Here is a 20079-nt window from a genome sequence, read left to right as displayed (position 1 = left end):
GATCGGTTATTATGTTTTTATTTGGTTTTGATTTAATTAAATGACTTATTTTGTCTAAAAACCTTCCTAAGAAACTGCAATAATCATGGACTTAGGAACGTAAAACAACAACAGTTTACTGTGAGGTTGTTGCGTCTTGCAAAGCTGGCAACTTATGGGTCCCCATTAGATAATTAGATATCAAGTATCGTCTCAGCAAATTGGAATACCCACTGATAGCGTGCCACGTGTAACTCTGACATATATCTATCCATTTGCATCGTAAAAATCACAAGTGTCTGTCACTGCAACTAAAGAATCTAAACCAAAAGCTGTGGCGTAGAGCGTGGCACATAGGACAACAACACGACATATCCAAAATCTCATTAGCCAATCAGAAAACAGATACAGATATTGCACAGATAACAAACCTTACTCTTGAGAATTCTATAAAACCGATCTATACCCCAACCAGTTTCAATCACTCTCACCAGTCACAAAAAAAAAACCATAAAATCAACAAAAAAGAAGAAACGTTCTAATGGCTGCCTCAACAATGGCTCTCTCCTCCCCTGCCTTCGCCGGAAAGGCCGTGAAGCTTTCTCCTTCAGCATCAGAAGTCCTTGGAAGCGGCCGTGTGACAATGAGGAAGACCGTCGCCAAGCCAAAGGGCCCATCAGACAGCCCATGGTACGGTTCCGAAAGAGTCAAGTACTTAGGTCCATTCTCTGGTGAGCCACCAAGCTACCTTACCGGAGAGTTCCCCGGAGACTACGGCTGGGACACAGCCGGTCTATCAGCCGACCCCGAGACATTCGCCAGGAACCGTGAGCTAGAAGTTATCCACTGCAGGTGGGCCATGCTCGGAGCCCTAGGCTGCGTTTTCCCTGAGCTCTTGGCTCGTAACGGAGTCAAGTTCGGAGAAGCCGTTTGGTTCAAGGCTGGTTCACAGATCTTCAGCGAAGGAGGACTCGACTACTTGGGCAACCCGAGCTTGGTCCACGCTCAGAGCATCTTAGCCATTTGGGCTACTCAGGTGATCCTCATGGGAGCTGTTGAGGGTTACAGAGTCGCTGGAGAGGGACCATTGGGAGAAGCGGAGGACTTGCTTTACCCAGGAGGCAGCTTCGACCCATTGGGCCTCGCTACCGACCCAGAAGCTTTCGCCGAGTTGAAGGTGAAGGAGATTAAGAACGGAAGGTTGGCTATGTTCTCTATGTTTGGATTCTTTGTCCAGGCTATTGTCACCGGAAAGGGACCGTTGGAGAATCTCGCCGACCATTTGGCTGATCCAGTCAACAACAACGCATGGGCCTTCGCCACCAACTTCGTCCCCGGAAAGTGAACGAGTTAAAGCTTGTTATGTGAGTGAGAGCCAGAGAAAGAGAAGTTTGTTTGTGGTCTTTCCTATGTAAATTTGTGCAATTTCCTTTGTCGTATCTTTGTATGATTCATCAGAAATCGAACCTCTTTTTCTCAACTGTGTTGGTGTTTTACCTGAAGACTCAAACTGAACTGAATAATCCATTCTCGTTAAAAACAATTCACGCAATTGCAGATGGTATATATGTTATGTATACTGACAATATAGCAATACAAAGAAGGCAAAACTGATGACAAAATTACAACAGAAAGGAAAGAAAACGAACAAAGGGAGTTGCTAAGATGATGCTGTCTGAATGCCACAAGATGCTTCACTTCTAGCCATTTTCTGAAACTTCTCTGGTTCTAGTTGTAGCCCAAAGGCGCTTCATTTGGCAAGCTTCAAAAAATTACTGATGTTTGAAAACAAATCTTTATTGTCGATATAAGACAGTGTGATGTAACTATTTAGCAAGTTTGACATGGAAACCTCTGTGAGATTCATATTTTCCACATATAGTCCCTCCTGTAAATGAAAAAAGGTTGTGGTGTGTTAATAAAGAGTTGTATCAGCCTAAGCGAGCATTCCGATATCAACAAAGGCTGCAATTGACAAGGAGTAGTAGAAGGACTTACATGGTTAGTGTGGGATATGGAGAAGAATGAGAGCAGTTAAATATAAACAGAAAGAAATGGCAGCTCCAGCGAGGACATTGTGGAGCAGCCTCTTGTCATCTTTTGTGGGTATGAAAACAGACTTTAACGTATTGGTCAGCTCAAAAAGCCGGTGAGACACCTGACGAAAATATACCATGAGAACAAATTACAATCTTAGAATGTAGAGTTGATTGTGGACTCATAGATTCTACTTACCAAGACATAGATGGCCGTGGTGAGCATGAAATTGAGCATTGGGTATTCTGGAATTATGCATAATAGCCACTTAGGCTGTCCATTAGGCACATTCGATCTGCAGCACATGCAATTTTTATTAAACTCATTCGTAAATCACTGAGACAGATGGTTTCTTGCCTACTTATTCAGGAGAAAGGGTAGGTAGAGTTTCTTGCTGACCTTAACCAGATGTGAAACTGAGATATATAGGTCTCCAGAGTAATCTTGCCAAGCCACCTAGAAAGATCATGACAGTTGTCTTATAAGAGATATGTTCAGAATCAACACAAAGTTTGGTTGAAAACTTGAAATGGACTAAAACTGAGAAACGTACGCAAATAGTGTAAGGGAAAAATTTCGCAGCTTCTGTGTGGAATTTCGCAGACAGATGTAGACACTGGAAGAACAGAATCAAAGCTAAAGTCAGAAAAGCCAGAAAGGATGATTATCTCAAGAACTGACGTTTTGTGACAGAAAAGGGTTTTGATACTAACGTTATTGGAATCCATGATGTGTAGGGATGATATTTGTTGTATGTAACCTTGTCAAGCTTGTAGATGTATTCGTACCACAGGTAACCGACCTGAACAATATAAAGAACACCAACCGGCCATCAGAATAATATCAAATACATAAGATCCATAAGAAAGAGAGAATTCAAACTCACGAATGAGGAAATTGCAATTATGCTTGTTTTGATTGAATTCTTTCTCTTGGCATCACATTCCTCCAGTTTATCCATCCATCTCTCTACCTGAGATCGAAATGTTGAAAATTAGTGGTGTGTGTCATGAGAAGTTAGAAAGCAGTGAGCACCATAGGAATCAAGAGTTACCGTGGGATGGAAATAGGCATATATCATTCCAATGATCCATATGTAGCGGTCAAGTCCTGATCTGAAGTGCCATTCATGTAGAAGTGGTAGATCTGGTTTAGCTGGATCAGTGTATCCTGCAGTTGTTTGTGGACAGAAACCATATGTTAGTTACATAAATAAACACAGATCCTAATGACCAAGTGACATCCAAAATTGCCGAGTAAAATGTTCTAGCACGAGACAGATATGTTGTCAACCCTGCCGAAATCACTATAATGTACGAGGAAAGTCTGATACTGACCCAGTAAGAATGTTAGAGGACTCCAGAAAATCTCAAAAACTCCAGGAATCTCCCACATCACAATGACAACAAGAAAGCATGAAGCAATCTTCACAGCCATTACTGATGGTATTTCGTTATACCGACTGAAGATGCCAAGGGCTCCATACACCATCAGAGTGAAAAGAGTGTGCATCGGACAGATGTAGTAAAGCATGTAATCATTATTGAGAATAATGCAGCTAAAAGCCACGAATAAGTTAAGACGCCACATCATCTGGAAGAAGTAAAAGATATGATGAGCATCTCGAGTTACTGACAGAAACATATGCCTTAACCTCATCAACTACAGAAATTGAAACTGTTGATATGACCTGAGTGAATCGTGCTAGGGAGAAATCCTTTCTGATATAGTAGTAAGAGAAGTTCCCAAAACCAGTCATCCAGACGTAAGCAGCGATGAAGACCCTGATTGCATTATATATCTCAGCTGCAGCAAAGTAATGATACATCAAAAATAAAACCTGCAAAGACACAAAAGCAGTGCATTAGCATGAAATCACAGCTGCAAAACAAGATTATATCTAACGGTGAAAACAAGAAGCTCAGATGTATGCTGGGAAGTAGAAGCAAATGAAAAAAAATGAATAGGAAACAGACACCTACTGAGAAAAGAGTGAATCAGTTACCTGCATCCATCCCTTCCACTCTTCAGTCTGGTGACGATTAAGATAGAGAATAGATTTCCCTGTTATTGGTGATTTGTCATTGTGTTTCTTCAGGGACGTCATGGCTGCCACAATGATGAGCAGACAGTAGAGAAAGAGGAAAAGGTCTCGGTCGTAATTCTGCAAATACAAACCTCAGATGTTAGTTTTCTACCTCTCAACGATATCAAGATATAATGTACACTGTATCACACATCTTCAGCACATAAATGGTATTGGGATATTTGATGACCGGTTAAAACTAAGAAAGGGAAATTCGTCAAAGAAACTCAGAGGAGGCACCTTTTTAGACTCTCCAAGCACGCTTGTTCGATCACAAATATAAAAGTAAAACAGAATCCCCCCGAACTCAGCCCTGTGAGGAAGTAATACAATCATATGAGAGAGCATGATGATGATCAGCATGAATCCAATCCGATAATTAAGGGAACATACATGGCTCTCAAAGTTGCTCGATTATCAATCAAGAAAGAGTCATCCAGCGTCAGAAACCTACAAGCAGGCCAACGTAAATGTTTTTTTTTAATTATTATTGAGAGAAGACTCCACTCCAAGAAAACAAAAAAAGAAAGAAAGAAACCGCTATAACTACCTGATCAAGTTTGTTTTGACAGGCGAGTTATAGAACCTGGTAGAGACTGATCTTGGAAGACCACCACCTTCGAGTAAAACAGCTACTTCCTCTTCCTTGGTTTTCACCTCACCCATCTCAACCAAATTATTATCTGAATGACTGCAGGTAAGAGGTATAGAAATCACTATCAAATTAGATACATAACAACAGAGGCATGTAAGTAAGTACACAATTCAAAGAATATTCCCCAAAGACATACACTTTAGAGTGCATTGAAGACCTCTTATACTCCAGAAACTCTGAGTATATCCATGCTATGAAGACAGGGATGACTCCGAGCAGAAACGAAACCTGCATTTAAAAGAGAAATACAATACACGAATTACCAATTTTGTAATCCAAAACCAAATCTCAAGTGTGCATCGTTTTAAGATTCAAGATTTGATTAACGCTAAATAGAATGAACTTGATAGCTACTACAAGCATTTGAATCTCTCTCTCTCTCTCTCTCTCTCTCTCTCTCTCTCTCTCGAGCAAATTGATCCAAATTGTAAATTTCAATCACTCCACACCTTAACGAAGTAACATTCAAATGCATCTCTATTGATTCCAAAATCTATGAATCCAAAGTAATGGAAGTAAGAAGACAGTGAAGCTTGAGACGCTCAGAGTTACGCGATGATGTTACCTGGCCAGGCGTGATTGGCTCCGAATCCGCCATGTTACTGGATCCACGAAGGGATATTCAGAGATTGGATGAATCAGAGGACCGAATCAACTCCACTGCTGGATCTAATGTATCGAATTGGATCTCTAGAAATTAGATTCAGGATCCGAAACCCTAGGAATACAGCGGAACATGCAGAGAGAGAGACGCAGGGGAGGAGTGAACAGAGAAGAAGACGTAGAAGAGATCTGGACGTTAAGAAGCTATTTGGCTTCAAGGTTGGAGAAAATGGCCGATGCGACGTCGTTCTCCTAAACGGTTGTGGTTGGTTCCGCGATGGCTTCCTTCCCCTTCATTCAAAGCTTTAATATTTTTTTTCTCGTCAGCCAAACATTTTTCTTATTAATAGGAATTGTCATTTGTTGCATATAAATACAAGATCTAGGACAAATACTAAAATCTATTTTGTTTGTAGACTAATAACTTCATATTTTTACTTACTTTTGAACAAGTACAAATCATCTAATAACGAAACTGCTTTTCAGAATTTAGCAAAATTCACAGTTTTGAAAACGTAATCAATTGATATACCAACCATCACTTTTGTTTGGTTATGCGATATTGTTATTCCACCAATGAGCCTCATATGTTTAGATTGTTATAAAACTTGTATATATCTAAACAAATGCTTGTAGACAAAGTCAGAAGTTAGTACTTATGACATCTAACCACCCATTTGTCCCCACATTACAAGCCATCACATGAAAGCATACCATATCATGGACTCTTTGCACCACTTTGAAAGTCAAGAGAGAAGACGCGTTAACTCACATCTTTTACCACAGCTGAAGACAATCATACCTTTCACTTTTCATCTCCTCTACCAACAAACCGTACAACGACCCTGAATCTTCATTGCCACACTGTAAACAATCGCTTCCTGCATTAAACTCCATTAACTCACCGTCCATCTCAATCCAGCTACATCCTGGTGTCTTAACTACACCTCTCTCTCTCATCAACGCCCTCGTCTTCGCACATTCATCCCACATCTTCATCTCAGCATAAACCTTGGAAGATATAACATAGTTCCCTGCGTTCTTCGCCTCTTCCATCGCCATCAACATCCTCATCGCTTTCACTCCAACCACCACATCTTTTCTCTTCTGACACGCTCCAAGAATCGCTCCCAACATGATCTCGTCTGGCTTCCCGGGAAACTTCCCCATCAACTCCCACGCCTCTTCTAACATCCCCGCACGAGATAGGAGGTCGATCACGTTTGTGTAATGCTCGATTTTCGGAACCAACCCGAATGTGAAACTCATCTCATGGAAGTATCGACGGCCCTGATCGACCAGACCCGCGTGCACACAAGCAGAGAGAACTCCCACGAATGTAACATCACTTGGAGGGACTGACATTTGATCAAACAGCGAGAGCGCTTCTTGAGCTTGTCCATGATGCGCATAAGCAGATATCATAGCGTTCCAAGTGGCTTCGTTTTTCACCGGCATTGCTTGGAATACTCTAAGAGCTTCCTCTATGCTTCCGCACTTCCCGTACATGTCGACTAGTCCTGTCGCCACGTAAATGTTATGTTCCAGACCTGTTTCCAAAGCGTATGTCTCAATCCGTTTGCCTAACTCAAGAGCTCCAACTGAACCACAAGCAGACAGTACCGTAGAAAACGTTACTGCATCAGGGGAAACTCTGGAACCTTCCATCTCACGAAACAGCTTAATAGCTTCGCTTGACCTCCCATTTTGGGAGTATCTGAGATGGAAAGAAACAAACTTCGTAAAGATTCAGACTTTATATGAAGCAAATTTTGAACATTTAACTTACACAGTGATCATAGCATTCCAAGCAACACGGTCCTTGTTAACCATCTGATTAAAAACCCTTCTAGCTGAATCCAACTCACCGCATTTTCCATACATACTGATCAACTTAGACCCAAGGAACGTGCTCAACCCAATCTTCCTCCTCACAGCTATCTCCTCCAGCAATCTACCAGTTTTCAAATCGCCCAAATGCCCACAAGCACCCAACACACTCACCAACGTCCTCTCATCAGGCTCAACTCCTTCCTCCTCCATCTCCCTAAACAAACCCACCGCGTCTTTAGAACAACCCGCAAGCAAATACCCAGAGATCATCGAGTTCCAAGACACCATATCTCTCTCAGTAATTTCGTCGAACACCTTCCGTGCACTATCAATATAACCACATTTCGAATACATAGCGATCAACGAATGATTGACATGATCGTCTCTATCCAACCCGACTTTGAACAACGACGAGTGGACAGATCTACCGACCCCAATCTCGGGAAGATTCCCACACGCTACGAACACGAAATTGTAAGTGAAATTGTCGGGCTTTAACCCGGAAAACCTCATCCGGCGGTACAGCGAGAGAGCGGCTCCGTGATCGTGCCACGTGTTGGTCAGCCCTCGGATCATGAAATTGAAGGAGTAGTGGTTTGGTTGTTCCGTCGCGGAGAAGAGGGAAGATGCGTAGTTGAAGTCTCCGAGCTCGACGGCCTTGGGGATCAGAAAGTTCGGTTTTTGGACCGAGTTTAAGAGCATCTGGACTTGGATCTCTCGGATTTGGTTCGCGGAGACGCATTTTTTTAGCAGGCAGAGAAAGTCTCTCGCGAGATCGCGGGGTCGTGATTCGTCGAGTGATGGGAATTGGCGGGAAATGGAGAAGGCTAGTTTCTGTGGGTTGAGCATTTGAAAGCTCGTAAGAGCCACATGTGATAGATAGATAACAAATGTTTAGAATGGTACGTTTGTGGGGCGAATTCGGATCGGATCGGATCCGGATCCAGGTGCAGGTTTAGGTTCGGGTGGTTTAGTTCTCGGTTAACTCAGTTCACCAAAAACTTACCCAGTTGATTCGAACAATTGATTTGGTATTTGGTTAGTTCGGTTTTTTTAAATTACACTGTATTTTGGTTTCGTTCAGATCTTGGAGTTTTTGCCCTAGGAAATGATTGAAGAACAACATAGCATAAAAGTCTATACGGACAAATATTACACATTGATTAGCAGGCAATGATATTACAACTTTGATAAGGAACTTAATGGAACCACATGTGAAGAAACTAAGTTACAGCAAGTGTAAGTACCGACCGTTACAACAACCTTCCATTTATCTACTTCCCGCCTGAACCATCCAGATTTGCCAGATTTGAAGTATTGTTGATGGAATGAGTTCCATCACTTTGTTATGTCCTCTGACCTGCTCTTGGTATGATCAGACATCTGACGAAAACCAGTTCCGTAACAAACAAACACATGCTGATCCACACAAACAAAGTCCTCCTCCAGTTCCATATCATCCTCTTCAAGAAAGGAAGCTCAGATTCAAGCAACAGAGACGCTTCATAAATATCTGGAACACCTGCTCCACCACGAAACTCCGCACGTTGCTCAATCATTACCTTAACGCAAGCAGTACTAACAACGTCCTTTTCTGAAAAGCCTTTGAGCTTTACCTTCAAGGTTTGAGTTTCAGAAACATAGCCAGAGACAAGCGGAGCAATCTTCAGAAAAGTCCGGACAAGACGGATAGGCTCGGTTCTAAACCTCAACATACACGGCCGCCTTGAAGTTGCGAGCACTTGACCGTTCTCTGATAAAAATTCCACACGAACCTGAAACAGCCCGAGGTTTCTATTATACTCAGACTCAGGTAACGTCATCGAGACACTGACCTCTGTCCTCTGATTCGGACTGTTAACTGGTGTAATGGGCACATATGCTTCTGGATTATTCTTTGTGTAATCAAAACTCAAACTCTCTTTAACGACAAGTGGTTCATGAGCCAAAAGGGTTAACACAAACCCACTAATCATAAACGCAGATACCAACATTGCAAACAAAACGATGCCTACATGCACAGCCCATAACAGGCCTAATGCTAACCTACGCACAGTCTCCAACACGAGCTTATCATCGTTCAACCCTAACTCACATAACTCTACAACCTTTGATATCAGATAGCGTCTGCCGCGTCTCATTGTACGATAAGGATCCATAACGAAGCTTAAGCAGATATGAATCAACCAAGGAAACTTTATGAAGCTAAGCATCAAACTTACTTGAAACTCGATGGACTTGATTATTAACGTAGCTAAAGAGCTAAGGAGAGATCGGTCCGTCGACGTAGCTTCCCGGAGCTGCGGCGCCGGTGAGGAAAAGTCGTCGCCTTGGTGATCAGTGGAGGTGGTCTCTTTCAAATTTTCAGGTTTCTCGCCGTTCATGGTGTTCGACCCGGTTCGAAACGGGTTAACCCGGTCACTTACACCGACAAGATTCAGACGTTGTAGAAGAGAGAGACGTAACCGTAACGGAACAGTTTGGTTTACGTTCCGGGGCAGAAGGAGATGAACTGAGGCGGTCGGAATCGTAGTGGGCGTCTAGGAATCGATGGGCTTCCTCGCAGCTGCTACCGTTTGAGGATGGTTCTGATTCCATTGATCAAAACTTAAGAGGAGAACTCTTAAATGTAGCTTAAAGAGGAGATAAACAGAGTATAGCTTAAAGAGGGGACAACACAGTTTCCGAAAAACAGCTTGTTACCGTCGTGTTGCTGTCGGCTGTTGCCGGTTTGGGTGGTGGGCTTTAACTGGGCCTGTTTCTATTCATGAGTTAGTTGTGGGCTTCTCACAGTGGATTTCAAAGATTTTCTAGTCTAAAGATGATTAAATCATTTTTTTTACCAAGGAAGAATCTTCTTGTCAAGATCATGATGATTTTGTTGTGTCCAGATGTGTGTCTATAGTTGGTGTAGCGCGCAATATTTAATTTATAAGAAAATGTAATTTTTTTTTACAAAATTGTCAATGACAAATAACCACTGTATTTATTGGTACAGTTGGTTGAATCTCTTTGAATTTACCAATAATAATATTTATGTTTTCTGTTCAAACTCCAAACCACAAATACAAACCACATTTCAATTTGCAAACTATTTCAAGCTCCTCTTGGCTACAAGCCTTTTATAAAACTTATTTGTGCGGAAGAACAAAACACAAGCAACCAAAGAGCCAAAGAGAGCCACAGACGCCATGATCACAAACGACGTCCTAAAACATTGACTTCCAAAGCAAGAATTATCAACCTCAGAAGCTACCTTGTCGTAGAAGTAACCAATCACCTTCACCGACAGAAGATACGATCCGACAGGACCAGCAATCGAAATCGTGAAGTAAATAGTTCCCATATGCCTGATCCCAAATATCTCTGACGTGATTGTCGGCATGAGCGACCACTGCGAACCATAAGCCGTACCGATCAAAACCGAACCAATATATAGGCTGCCTTGTAACCCAGAGGCAACAACAACGTGTCCTACAGCCATAACGCCTAGAGTTATCGCCATGAAAACCGGTCTTGGCCAGCTGTGTTTGTGTAAGAACGTGTCTGAGATGTAACCGGCTCCGAACCGGCCTAGGAAGTTCCATATGCTCCAGAGAGAGACCAGAGAGTTGAGCTGAACCGTAGAGTAGCGTAGAGACTCGCCTATCTGTCTAATGTTGTTTATTGTCGCGAATCCGGATCCCATCCCACATAGCATTGCCAAGAAGAGTAGCCAGAAGTTCACTGTGCTCATTGCTTCTAATATGTTTGAGTCTTCTCTAACCACATGATCTCCATCTGCACAAAATTTATAGTCCATAGTCAGTGTGTCCTGAGATTTTCGAGGCTATAGACGATTTAATAAAAATTTATATAACCTTTTTTTACAAATTTGAAAATTTATATATATGTAAATTTTTTCTAAATTTTTGGGGCCATAATTTAATATTTCATCAGCATATGCTCATGACCGGTCCTGACTAGAGGTGCATGATCATGTTACACCATGTGTAAGAATAATTATTACCAGGGAAAATGTTTGAACTAGGAGAGATGAGGAAGACGGATGTGTCAAGAACAGGATGCTCCACGGCCATCTGCTTTTCTTCACGGAGGGCTCTTACAGCAACCAAGAGAGGAGAGGCGAGCAGTAAAAGCACAAGGACGAAGGAGATAATCTGCATGGACCGTGATAAACCGAGAACGTTTTGGACCGTTATAACGAACATAAGATAGGCGGCGATGATCAAAGAGATGACAGAGAGACCATCCAAGTGTTTCTTGTCACTAGTCCTGACCGTTTCATAGACTCTTACGAAAGGCATAGTCAAGAAGATGACAAGGGTTGGTACTATAGCCAGGAGAAGAATGAAAGTAGCAGGGTTACCTTCACCGGAGACCGCATGGTACAGCTGTATCAGAATAGCTCCACTTAGACCTAGAAACCCCTGAAGCCAAAGATATATTCACATTTAGAGGGGGATGAGTTAGTTTATTGACATGTAAATAAGTAATGATTATACATCAAACTGAGAGTATACAGCAAAAGACTCGATTGAAAACAGAGTAATCACACCACATAAGATGAAAACAGAGTAATCCCACCATATAAGATGAAAAACAGAGTAATCACACCATATAAGTTGTGAAACAAAGTAATCACACACACCATATAGGATGTAAAACAGAGTAATCACTCCATAAAGGATAAAAAACAGAGTAATCACACCATATAGCATGCGAAACAGAGTAATCACACACAACATAAAGGATGAAAAACAGAGTAATCACACCATATAACATGCGAAACAGAGTAATCACACTATATAGTGTGAGAAACAGAGTAATCTCACCATATAGGATGCGAAACAGAGTAATCACACCAAAGAAGAAAGCTACATTCAGTCTAATTAGAACCACAACTTAAAACATTTTAAAGCAAAAACCTTTTGCTAATTGTAAACACAAATGATCAAAATTTTATGAAAATTTGGGAAGTTTTGTATTAAAAATGTAAACTTTTGTCATGTAAACAACAGTGAACACACAAGACAGATCATGTCTGAATGCAGAGTTGATGTTAAGTGATTCCTCTTGTTCTTACCTGCATAATTCCGACAGCAGTCCCACCGTAATCAGAGAAGTTACGAGCGGCGGTGACAACACTAGCCGTATTAAAAAACGGCAGCGAGTGACCAGCCAAGAACACGAACAAGCACATAACCGCCACCGGCGGCTTGGGTATGAGCCCAACAACCGAAGCCCACATGAAAAAGAACCCAAGAAACCACTGAACCAACCCAACGAAAACGACGACCCATGGCCCACGACCACGACCGTGCGGCGTGGAAGCCATGGCCGTGTAGAGGAGACCGGAGAAGATGCCCAAAGTACCACCGATGTCTTTGAAGACGGAGACGAAGTCGAGGGTAGATTGGTCATAAGATTGAGATGACTTGAGGATAGAAGAGTAGATAGCGAAGGTGTATGTCGCTCCGCTGAAGCTTTGAATCCATATGCTAGCTGCTGCTGCGACCCACTTCGTGTTTACTCTCTCCATATCTCTCGGCCAAATCTGAGCTCTGGTGATGTAAGAAGTTGAAAGATGAATGAAGAGAAGAAGTCTTCGATGTGTCTTTGGACATCGTCGCTAAGTTTAAAAAAAAATTGATTAAAGATTTAATGCCTTTTTTTGTTTTTTTTATGCTGCTCTTGCAAGATCTAAACGGTATTAATTAGTGTTGAGCTGCTGGCTCTAAACACGTTTATACGCCGATGAGTTGTATTCTTGTCAGCCCTGCGTATTATATAACAAGCACGCAAACACGCGATTAATTTGCATATAATAAATTAAAATGTTTGAATAATTTAACAAAAAAAAAATAGTAACTCACAATTAGTTGAAAGGGCTGTTAATGTAGCTTGTTACTGCCGATTTACGTAAACTGAAATAAATCCAAACGTCTGGATCGTCTAAAGACACAACAAAGTACCCAAATAAAAGATGTTTTAGCCAAAAGCACAAAAATTATTGAAGTTTTTTTAATCTAAAATGTATAATTGAAAGAGAAAATATAAATGTAAAACAACTCAACCAACTGGTTCCACAACTTTCAAAAAAGTAAATTACATTTAAAAATATGAATATATTTTATATTTTAAATATCAAATATTGCTTAAACATCTTATATTTGAAAACTGAGGTAATTATGCAGGATTTTTGTGTAAAATGAGGTAAGCAGAGTAAACTGAAAATGAAAATGGAAATATATAAGTTGTAAGAGTACTTCCAATGGTTAAAAGCCATGACGATTTCTAAAACATAAAAAATATTAGTATTAGAATTATTTATTTATGTTTTATTTTTTACACTAGTTAATCATCTATTTAAATGACATGTGTTCTTTTATTATCTCGTAGTTTTCATAACTAAGAACTTTTACACATTCTATTTTCTAATTTCATTTCTTTTTCTTTAAATGGTAAGAACTCTTTCTAATACTACCATTGGAGGTGCTCTAACATCATCCATGATTTTGTAACCTTTTACCAAAATTTAAATAAAACAATAATGAGATTTCAGTAAAAGAATGGATTGGGACCATTGGGTAAAGAAAAGTTATATTTGTTACATATTTTAGAATTGTATTTAACGGTATATTCGTATTTACTTATATGGATTTAGCTGTTATAAGTGAATGATTTAATATCTTTTCAATAAATCTTTCGTTTAATATGGAGTTGACATCTGATCGTATGGGTTTAAATGTGTTTTTATTCTGTGTGAACCAGAATTCGCAACTTTGATAATGCCTTTACTTTAATTCATGAGCAGCATATGACTATTATTTTACTGGGTCCAGATTTGAAAGTTGATAATATTTGACTCTTCTAATTATTATTAACCTTTTGATAATAATTTAATCCATCCTTTCAACAATCCATAACACACACTTTCTATATTATACAAACAATATATATATATATATATGATCTTCAAAATGTTAGGGAAAATGTCAACAAAAAAAACAAACAAAAAAATAGAGAGCCACACAATTCAGACCCTAGCTTCAAGAATTACTTCAAAATCCTCTTGGCCACAAGAGTTGCATAAAACTTCTTTGTACGAAGGAACAACACAAACGCAACAAGAGATCCAAGCATTGCCATGGCAGCCATTATCACAAACGAAGTACTAAAACAATGATTCCCATAACAAGAATGATCATCCACAGAAGCTACCTGGTCGTACAAGTAGCCTATTACCTTCACTGAGAAAAAATACGAGCCAACCGGACTAGCTATCGAAATTGTATAGAATATAGTTCCCATATGTCTAATCCCGAATATTTCAGACGTTATAGTTGGCATGAGTGCCCATTGCGAGCCGTACGCTAAACCAACAATTAAGGAACCTATATATAGGCTTCCTAGTAAACCGGAGGCCATGACAACATGACCTATAGCCATGAGGGCTAGAGTTATAGCCATGAAAACCGGTCTTGGCCAGCCATGACTATGTAGATAAGCGTCTGATATGTAACCTGACCCAAACCGGCCTAGGAAGTTCCATATACTCCAAAGAGACACTAGAGAATTGAGTTGAACCGTAGAGTAGCGAAGTGACTCGCCCACTTGTCTGATGTTGTTTACAGTCGCGAGCCCTGAACCCATTCCGCATAACATCGCCGTGAATAGAAGCCAGAAGTTGGTTGTGCGTATTGCTTGGAGGACGTCCATGTCATTGGACATGACAACGTTATCTGTCGGTTAATAAAAATATGTTAGAGAATTTCACTTTGATAATTATAATCAAGGGACCAAAACAGCTAAACTTTATATACCGGGAGAAGGGTTGAGCTTAGGAGCGTCAAGCAAAGTTGTTTTCTCCGTAACCGGAAAATCCAAAGACATGAATCTATCTTTCTCTTCGCGATGTGCTCTAACTGCGACCAAGAGAGGAGATGCGAGCAAGAGAACTAAAAGAGTGAAGGAGCATATCTTCATGGTCATTGACATTCCGACAATATTTTCAACCAATATTACGATCATAAGATATGTGACGATGATCAAGGAGATGGTGGAGAGACCGTTCAAGTGTTTCTTGTCGTTAGCGATGACTGTGTCGTACGTTCTAACGAAGGGCATCGTCGTCAAGATGAGAAGTGATGGTACTACGGCCAAGAGAAGAAGGTAATTCGTTGGGTCACCTTTACAGAAGATGTGGTACATTTGAACAAGAACTGCTCCACTTAGCCCGATATAACCCTATATAAATTGTAATTAGGCAATATATCACATTATTAGTTGATTCATTTTGCTTAAGGGATACAAAACTTATCAAGATTTTTGTTCTCATCATAGTTTAATTTATTTTCTAATTGAAGTATTAATAATCAACTGGTCAAATCCCGTTTTATTAGCTTCTCTTTTTGTTTTAATTAACGCAAAGTACCGATTTTCATTTGCTAATTTATGTAAATACATATGAAAATAGAACAGTCGTGGAAATATCACCATTTCAATATAATATATCTACTAGTTCAGTAGTTCCTTTCTCCAGCTAGTAATGTTAATATTTAGAAGGGAACGAAAAGTTCTATGGTTTTATTTTATATATAATAAAATTAGCATACTTGTTCAATATCATGTCTTAATTATAGTAAACCACTTGAAACTATTTTATTCATCTAGTCGTAAAAATAGATAATTGTCACCTTCATAATACCAACGGCGGTTCCACCATAGTCGGAGAAGTTACGTACTGCGGTGACCACAATCGCCGTATTAAAGAACGGCTGACAATGACCGGCCAAGAACATGAAGAAACACATCACAGCCACAGGAGGCCGTTCGATCACACCAGATGTAGCCATCCATATGAAACCATACCCCACGAACCATTGGAGCAGCCCAACGAATATAACCACCCATGGACCGCTAAAGAAGCGACCGTTACCGCTTCTTCCGCTTGCAACGGCTGTGTAGAAAAGACCAGAGAGGATGCCTACGTTCGCACCGATGTCTTTGCAGACGGAGACAGTGTCAAGGGTAGATTGGTCGTAAGATTGAGATGATTTGAGAAGAGAAGAATAGATTCCAAAGGTGTAGCTTGCTCCGCTGAAGCTCTGTATCCATATGCTCGCCGCTGCAGCCACCCATTTTGTGTTTGCTATCTCCATCTTTCTCTGCATCGATCCAAATGAGCTTATGTTGTCTTTTAATGAAAAATAAAGTCAACTATTGAATTTAAAAGTTTGTGTATATCATTCTTAATTGGTTTGGTTCGACCACATTAAACCAGATTGCACCAAACAATAAAACAAACCGAGTTTTGATTGAAGTTACTTTAGTTGCACTCAGCTAAATGCCTAAATCACACCAAATTTAACCAATCTTTATCTAAAATCACATAATTTGGTGTGGTTTAGCTAAATTAAGTAAAATACACTATAGTCTTATCTAAAATCATATAATTTATATTTTTAATTAAAAGATTTCACCACCTTAAAATTACAACAAATCTTATAAATATTCATAAAATCTACTACTTCAAACATTTCTAATAATAGCAAATTTGAAAGTAAATTCTGAATAACCTTGAATTTATTTATTTTTAAAAAATTCATGTTTGAATATCATATTATTTGTTACTTTATATAAAGTATTCTAAATTTCATACTGGATGCACCCACCCCCAATAAACTACACGAAAATGGGACAAAATCTAAACCGAAATCACATTTTATTTCTCACCGGTTTTGATTTTCTAAACCAAAAAAGCGATATCAAACCCAAAAAAAAGCTGAACCAAAGCCACTCAAATCATAACCGAGAAACCTGGATAAACACAAACCAAAATCTGAAAAGTTCACCTATGTGAAACGAGAAAGTACATTAATCAAATTATCTATAGAAAGTACTAGTGAAAATATTAAACAATGGAGGACGATGAATGAGCTATATAATTAATTTATATATATGGGTTTAATAAAAACGTGACTTTTTGAAAACAATAATTGTCTTGGGCCTTTTGGCATATGAACAGGTGGTTTGAACAAATCTGGGGGAATCGCTGACAACAAAATAGATCAGCAAATCTTTCAACAGCAGAGCACAATCAAACAATTGAACTAATATTTTTATTTAAACACACGAAATTTTTTAATATTTCCACGATCTTATGCATGTGATGTGATTTTTTCTTCTATATAATTAATACGTTTTCATGGTTTTATATTTGTACCAAATAGAAAGGGAAATTTTGCATATATTATCAACAACCAGAAACATTAGTTAGTTTATATGATTTTATAAAAAATCTGAAAATCAAGTTTTTGAGATATTCATCATGACTCGTAGCTTTTAACATGTATGTCTAAAAGTGTTCATTCAGTACTAATCTGATGTAAAACTCAACTGGTTATCTAGACTACATAGTATGTATAGGATATTCTATTAGTATTTCTCTAGTTTTTCTTACAAAAGATGTGATGAAGTTTAAAACTCGATTTACTAGCTCGAAAACGCGCAGCTGCAGGTAATGTGTTACAGCAATACATTGGATATCAAACCACTAAGAAGACCCTGGTTACGGTGGATTTGCAAGACTGTGAAATAAGCTAGAGCGATATAAAATGGTAGCTATGGTTTTAAACTACTACTATAAGTAGATTAAACAAAGAACATGCATGCGAAGCGAGATAATTAAATAACACGCAAAACGATTATTTTTAATTAAAATTATTAACAAGTAACGAATCAAAGAGACCAATCATGGGATTCATTAAGGATTTATCCATTCACATGACCCATCGGTATGGTGATATATAGACTGATTGGTCCGAGCCTTTCGGAGACAAGCGCTTCTCTGCCTTTTCCTAATTTGAAATATCTTAAATCTGAACGTGCTTAACTTTGAACTCTAACGGTAAGAACTAAAGGAAAACTTTTTATTAGAAGGTGCGAATTGAATTTTTTTTTTTTATAACGCTGATTTATTATGACATTACATTTATGCGAAAGATTACATAGAGTGCGAATTGAATTATGCTCTATTCTAAGTGACTTGTTTTGTTAATCTTTGTGATAAAGTCCCTAAGGCCTTAATGCTTTTTATCTTTGATTAAACCCCTTTAGTGTCTTAATTAATCACTTAGTATTCGTTTTGTTGTTTAGTTAATTGTTCCGCTTGCTTTACCTGATCATTGTATTTCTAGCTATTTGCAATTTCATGTGTTATTGTACTATTTCGCATGTATGATTTTGTTATTGTTAGCCTTTAAGAAAGACCCCCAAAACAACTACTTGAATCAATCTCATGTCTTGCAGCTCTATATAATATTGCAAGTTATTATTGTAGCCTGATCTCTAGATTATATATGAATATATAATCAATATCATTGCATAGTCCTTTGTTTAATTAAGAGCTTTTGTAAGAGTTCTCCTTTGATAAACTACGAAATTTCACGAAACTTATTTGAGCTTCTCATTAGAAATGCACTTTGTTTCTATGTTAATAAATGGATTTAAGCCCTTTTTTCAAAAAAAATAAAATAAAATAAATGGATTTATATTATTCTAAGGCACAGACACCACCACTAACGTTAGAATAGTGTTTATACAGTACCAGAAATATAAAACAGTGCACGTGGGTCGAAAGCAACGGAGCTTTGATGTGTCTGTGGACGTCTAGATTCCTTTTCTATTAAAAATTCTCAAAAATATTTTTCCGACTTACCATATTAATTTTCTTACCTTCTTTTTTTGTCAACTATTAATTTTCTTACCTTATTCCGTAGTATAAGCAAGTTATCAAAAAATTTACTATTTATTTTGCTACATTTAATAGTGTAGAAGATTCGAATCTACCACATACTGAAAGAGCATACTTGTTTAGGCTTGTGCGATTTCAAATATGGGAAAATAGTGATAGATTCTAACAAACTGGAATTTGATTTTATATTTTGCTTTTTTTCATAATTTGAACTAGCTCGACCATGTAGTTTTTGTGTGCCAATCTGCAGTTACTTGTCACGTTCTGGCCCCAATCCCGATACAACAGTCGATGTTCGGGTGTTACAAGTACTCAACTACTCCTTGGACTAAGCGAAATTTTAATTCTAAGATATTCCAAAAGACATCTAAAACCTATGCTTGTTCTGGGCCTCTGGTTCTGGTAAGACTGAAACTATGACTGGTTTGGTTCTGGTAAGACTGAAAGTCCGCAAACAGAGTCATAACCATACCTAGTTTCTCATTCATTAAAATCTAGTCACTGAAACATACTAACTTTTTTGGATGCAAATTCATTTAAACATTTATTTTAAAAATATATAAATTGTAAACCATGCATGAGAAGAGTCACGAGGCACAAGTTACGAAATATGACAAATTCACGTGAACACATCATATTTTTAATATTTTTGGTTACAAGGTGTTAGAAGTTGCATGCAAAATTGTAGAGCGAAGCAGAAAACCTTATATTAGTTCTTCTAAGCAAAGAAATGATACTGTATCAAATCAAAGATTTATAAAATGTATGGTATTTGCTAAAACATACTCCAATACTTAAAGAAAAAGCAATTCACTAAGACATATAAGCTTTGATTGGTAACATGCATATATTACATTTGATTTAGTTTGAGTTAAACATATAAATCAAAAATGTTACCAATCATGTATTGGTTTTAAAAATTCGAAGTTGTGTTTGAGTTATAATTGATTATTATTGAGTTACGGTTTTGAATTAACTTAAATCATAAATCAACAAAAATCTCATCTATTACAATTTGAGTTAAAGAAATTTTTGGGTTTGCCTATTAACTATCCCACGTCTAATTTCTGAATTTTAACATATTTAATAATTTACAATATATAAACATGTCGGTGTGTCCGTTTATTT

The 20079-nt window shown here is 38.5% G+C and overlaps 6 protein-coding genes across 7 annotated transcripts; 1 reads left to right on the top strand and 5 right to left on the bottom strand.

Moving 5' to 3' along the window:
- Nucleotides 1-457: 457 nt before the first annotated feature.
- On the top strand, nucleotides 458-1460 carry LOC106341686 (chlorophyll a-b binding protein 1, chloroplastic-like). Its single transcript, XM_013780391.1, has one exon. It carries the CDS (start codon nucleotides 521-523, stop codon nucleotides 1322-1324), a length of 804 nt encoding a protein of 267 aa, XP_013635845.1. The 5' UTR covers nucleotides 458-520; the 3' UTR covers nucleotides 1325-1460.
- Nucleotides 1199-5707, bottom strand: LOC106341685 (CAS1 domain-containing protein 1). Its single transcript, XM_013780390.1, has 16 exons — nucleotides 5323-5707; nucleotides 4894-4985; nucleotides 4653-4793; nucleotides 4496-4552; nucleotides 4343-4415; nucleotides 4022-4180; nucleotides 3707-3856; nucleotides 3354-3609; nucleotides 3071-3186; nucleotides 2903-2989; nucleotides 2730-2818; nucleotides 2570-2632; nucleotides 2416-2472; nucleotides 2215-2311; nucleotides 1978-2137; nucleotides 1199-1867 (listed from the first exon to the last, which is right to left on the bottom strand). The coding sequence occupies exons 1-15, from the start codon at nucleotides 5353-5355 to the stop codon at nucleotides 1982-1984; spliced, it is 1626 nt and encodes a 541-aa protein (XP_013635844.1). The 5' UTR covers nucleotides 5356-5707; the 3' UTR covers nucleotides 1199-1867; nucleotides 1978-1981.
- On the bottom strand, nucleotides 5444-8317 carry LOC106341684 (pentatricopeptide repeat-containing protein At2g34400). 2 transcript variants are annotated; one of them, XM_013780389.1, is made up of 3 exons: nucleotides 7150-8070; nucleotides 5897-7077; nucleotides 5444-5663 (listed from the first exon to the last, which is right to left on the bottom strand). In XM_013780389.1, exons 1-2 carry the CDS (start codon nucleotides 8040-8042, stop codon nucleotides 6138-6140), a joined length of 1833 nt encoding a protein of 610 aa, XP_013635843.1. In that variant the 5' UTR covers nucleotides 8043-8070; the 3' UTR covers nucleotides 5444-5663; nucleotides 5897-6137. The 2 variants fall into 2 exon arrangements, with proteins under 2 accessions (XP_013635843.1, XP_013635842.1); XM_013780388.1 differs by lacking the exon at nucleotides 5444-5663 and having other exon boundaries at nucleotides 6138-7077; nucleotides 7150-8317.
- Nucleotides 8318-8488: 171 nt separating this feature from the next.
- LOC106339097 (seipin) lies at nucleotides 8489-9577 on the bottom strand. The gene has a single exon (XM_013777913.1). The coding sequence runs from the start codon at nucleotides 9575-9577 to the stop codon at nucleotides 8540-8542; it is 1038 nt and encodes a 345-aa protein (XP_013633367.1). The 3' UTR covers nucleotides 8489-8539.
- A 583-nt stretch (nucleotides 9578-10160) lies between these two features.
- On the bottom strand, nucleotides 10161-12883 carry LOC106337249 (protein NUCLEAR FUSION DEFECTIVE 4). Its single transcript, XM_013776328.1, has 3 exons — nucleotides 12280-12883; nucleotides 11203-11623; nucleotides 10161-10973 (listed from the first exon to the last, which is right to left on the bottom strand). The coding sequence occupies exons 1-3, from the start codon at nucleotides 12733-12735 to the stop codon at nucleotides 10285-10287; spliced, it is 1566 nt and encodes a 521-aa protein (XP_013631782.1). The 5' UTR covers nucleotides 12736-12883; the 3' UTR covers nucleotides 10161-10284.
- A 1182-nt stretch (nucleotides 12884-14065) lies between these two features.
- Nucleotides 14066-16377, bottom strand: LOC106337760. Its single transcript, XM_013776884.1, has 3 exons — nucleotides 15893-16377; nucleotides 15020-15443; nucleotides 14066-14938 (listed from the first exon to the last, which is right to left on the bottom strand). The coding sequence occupies exons 1-3, from the start codon at nucleotides 16367-16369 to the stop codon at nucleotides 14253-14255; spliced, it is 1587 nt and encodes a 528-aa protein (XP_013632338.1). The 5' UTR covers nucleotides 16370-16377; the 3' UTR covers nucleotides 14066-14252.
- Between the last annotated feature and the right edge of the window lie 3702 nt (nucleotides 16378-20079).

Source organism: Brassica oleracea, chromosome C4 (assembly GCF_000695525.1).
Source record: "Brassica oleracea var. oleracea cultivar TO1000 chromosome C4, BOL, whole genome shotgun sequence".
NCBI lineage: Eukaryota > Viridiplantae > Streptophyta > Magnoliopsida > Brassicales > Brassicaceae > Brassica > Brassica oleracea.
This window is presented reverse-complemented; position numbering and strand designations above follow the sequence as displayed.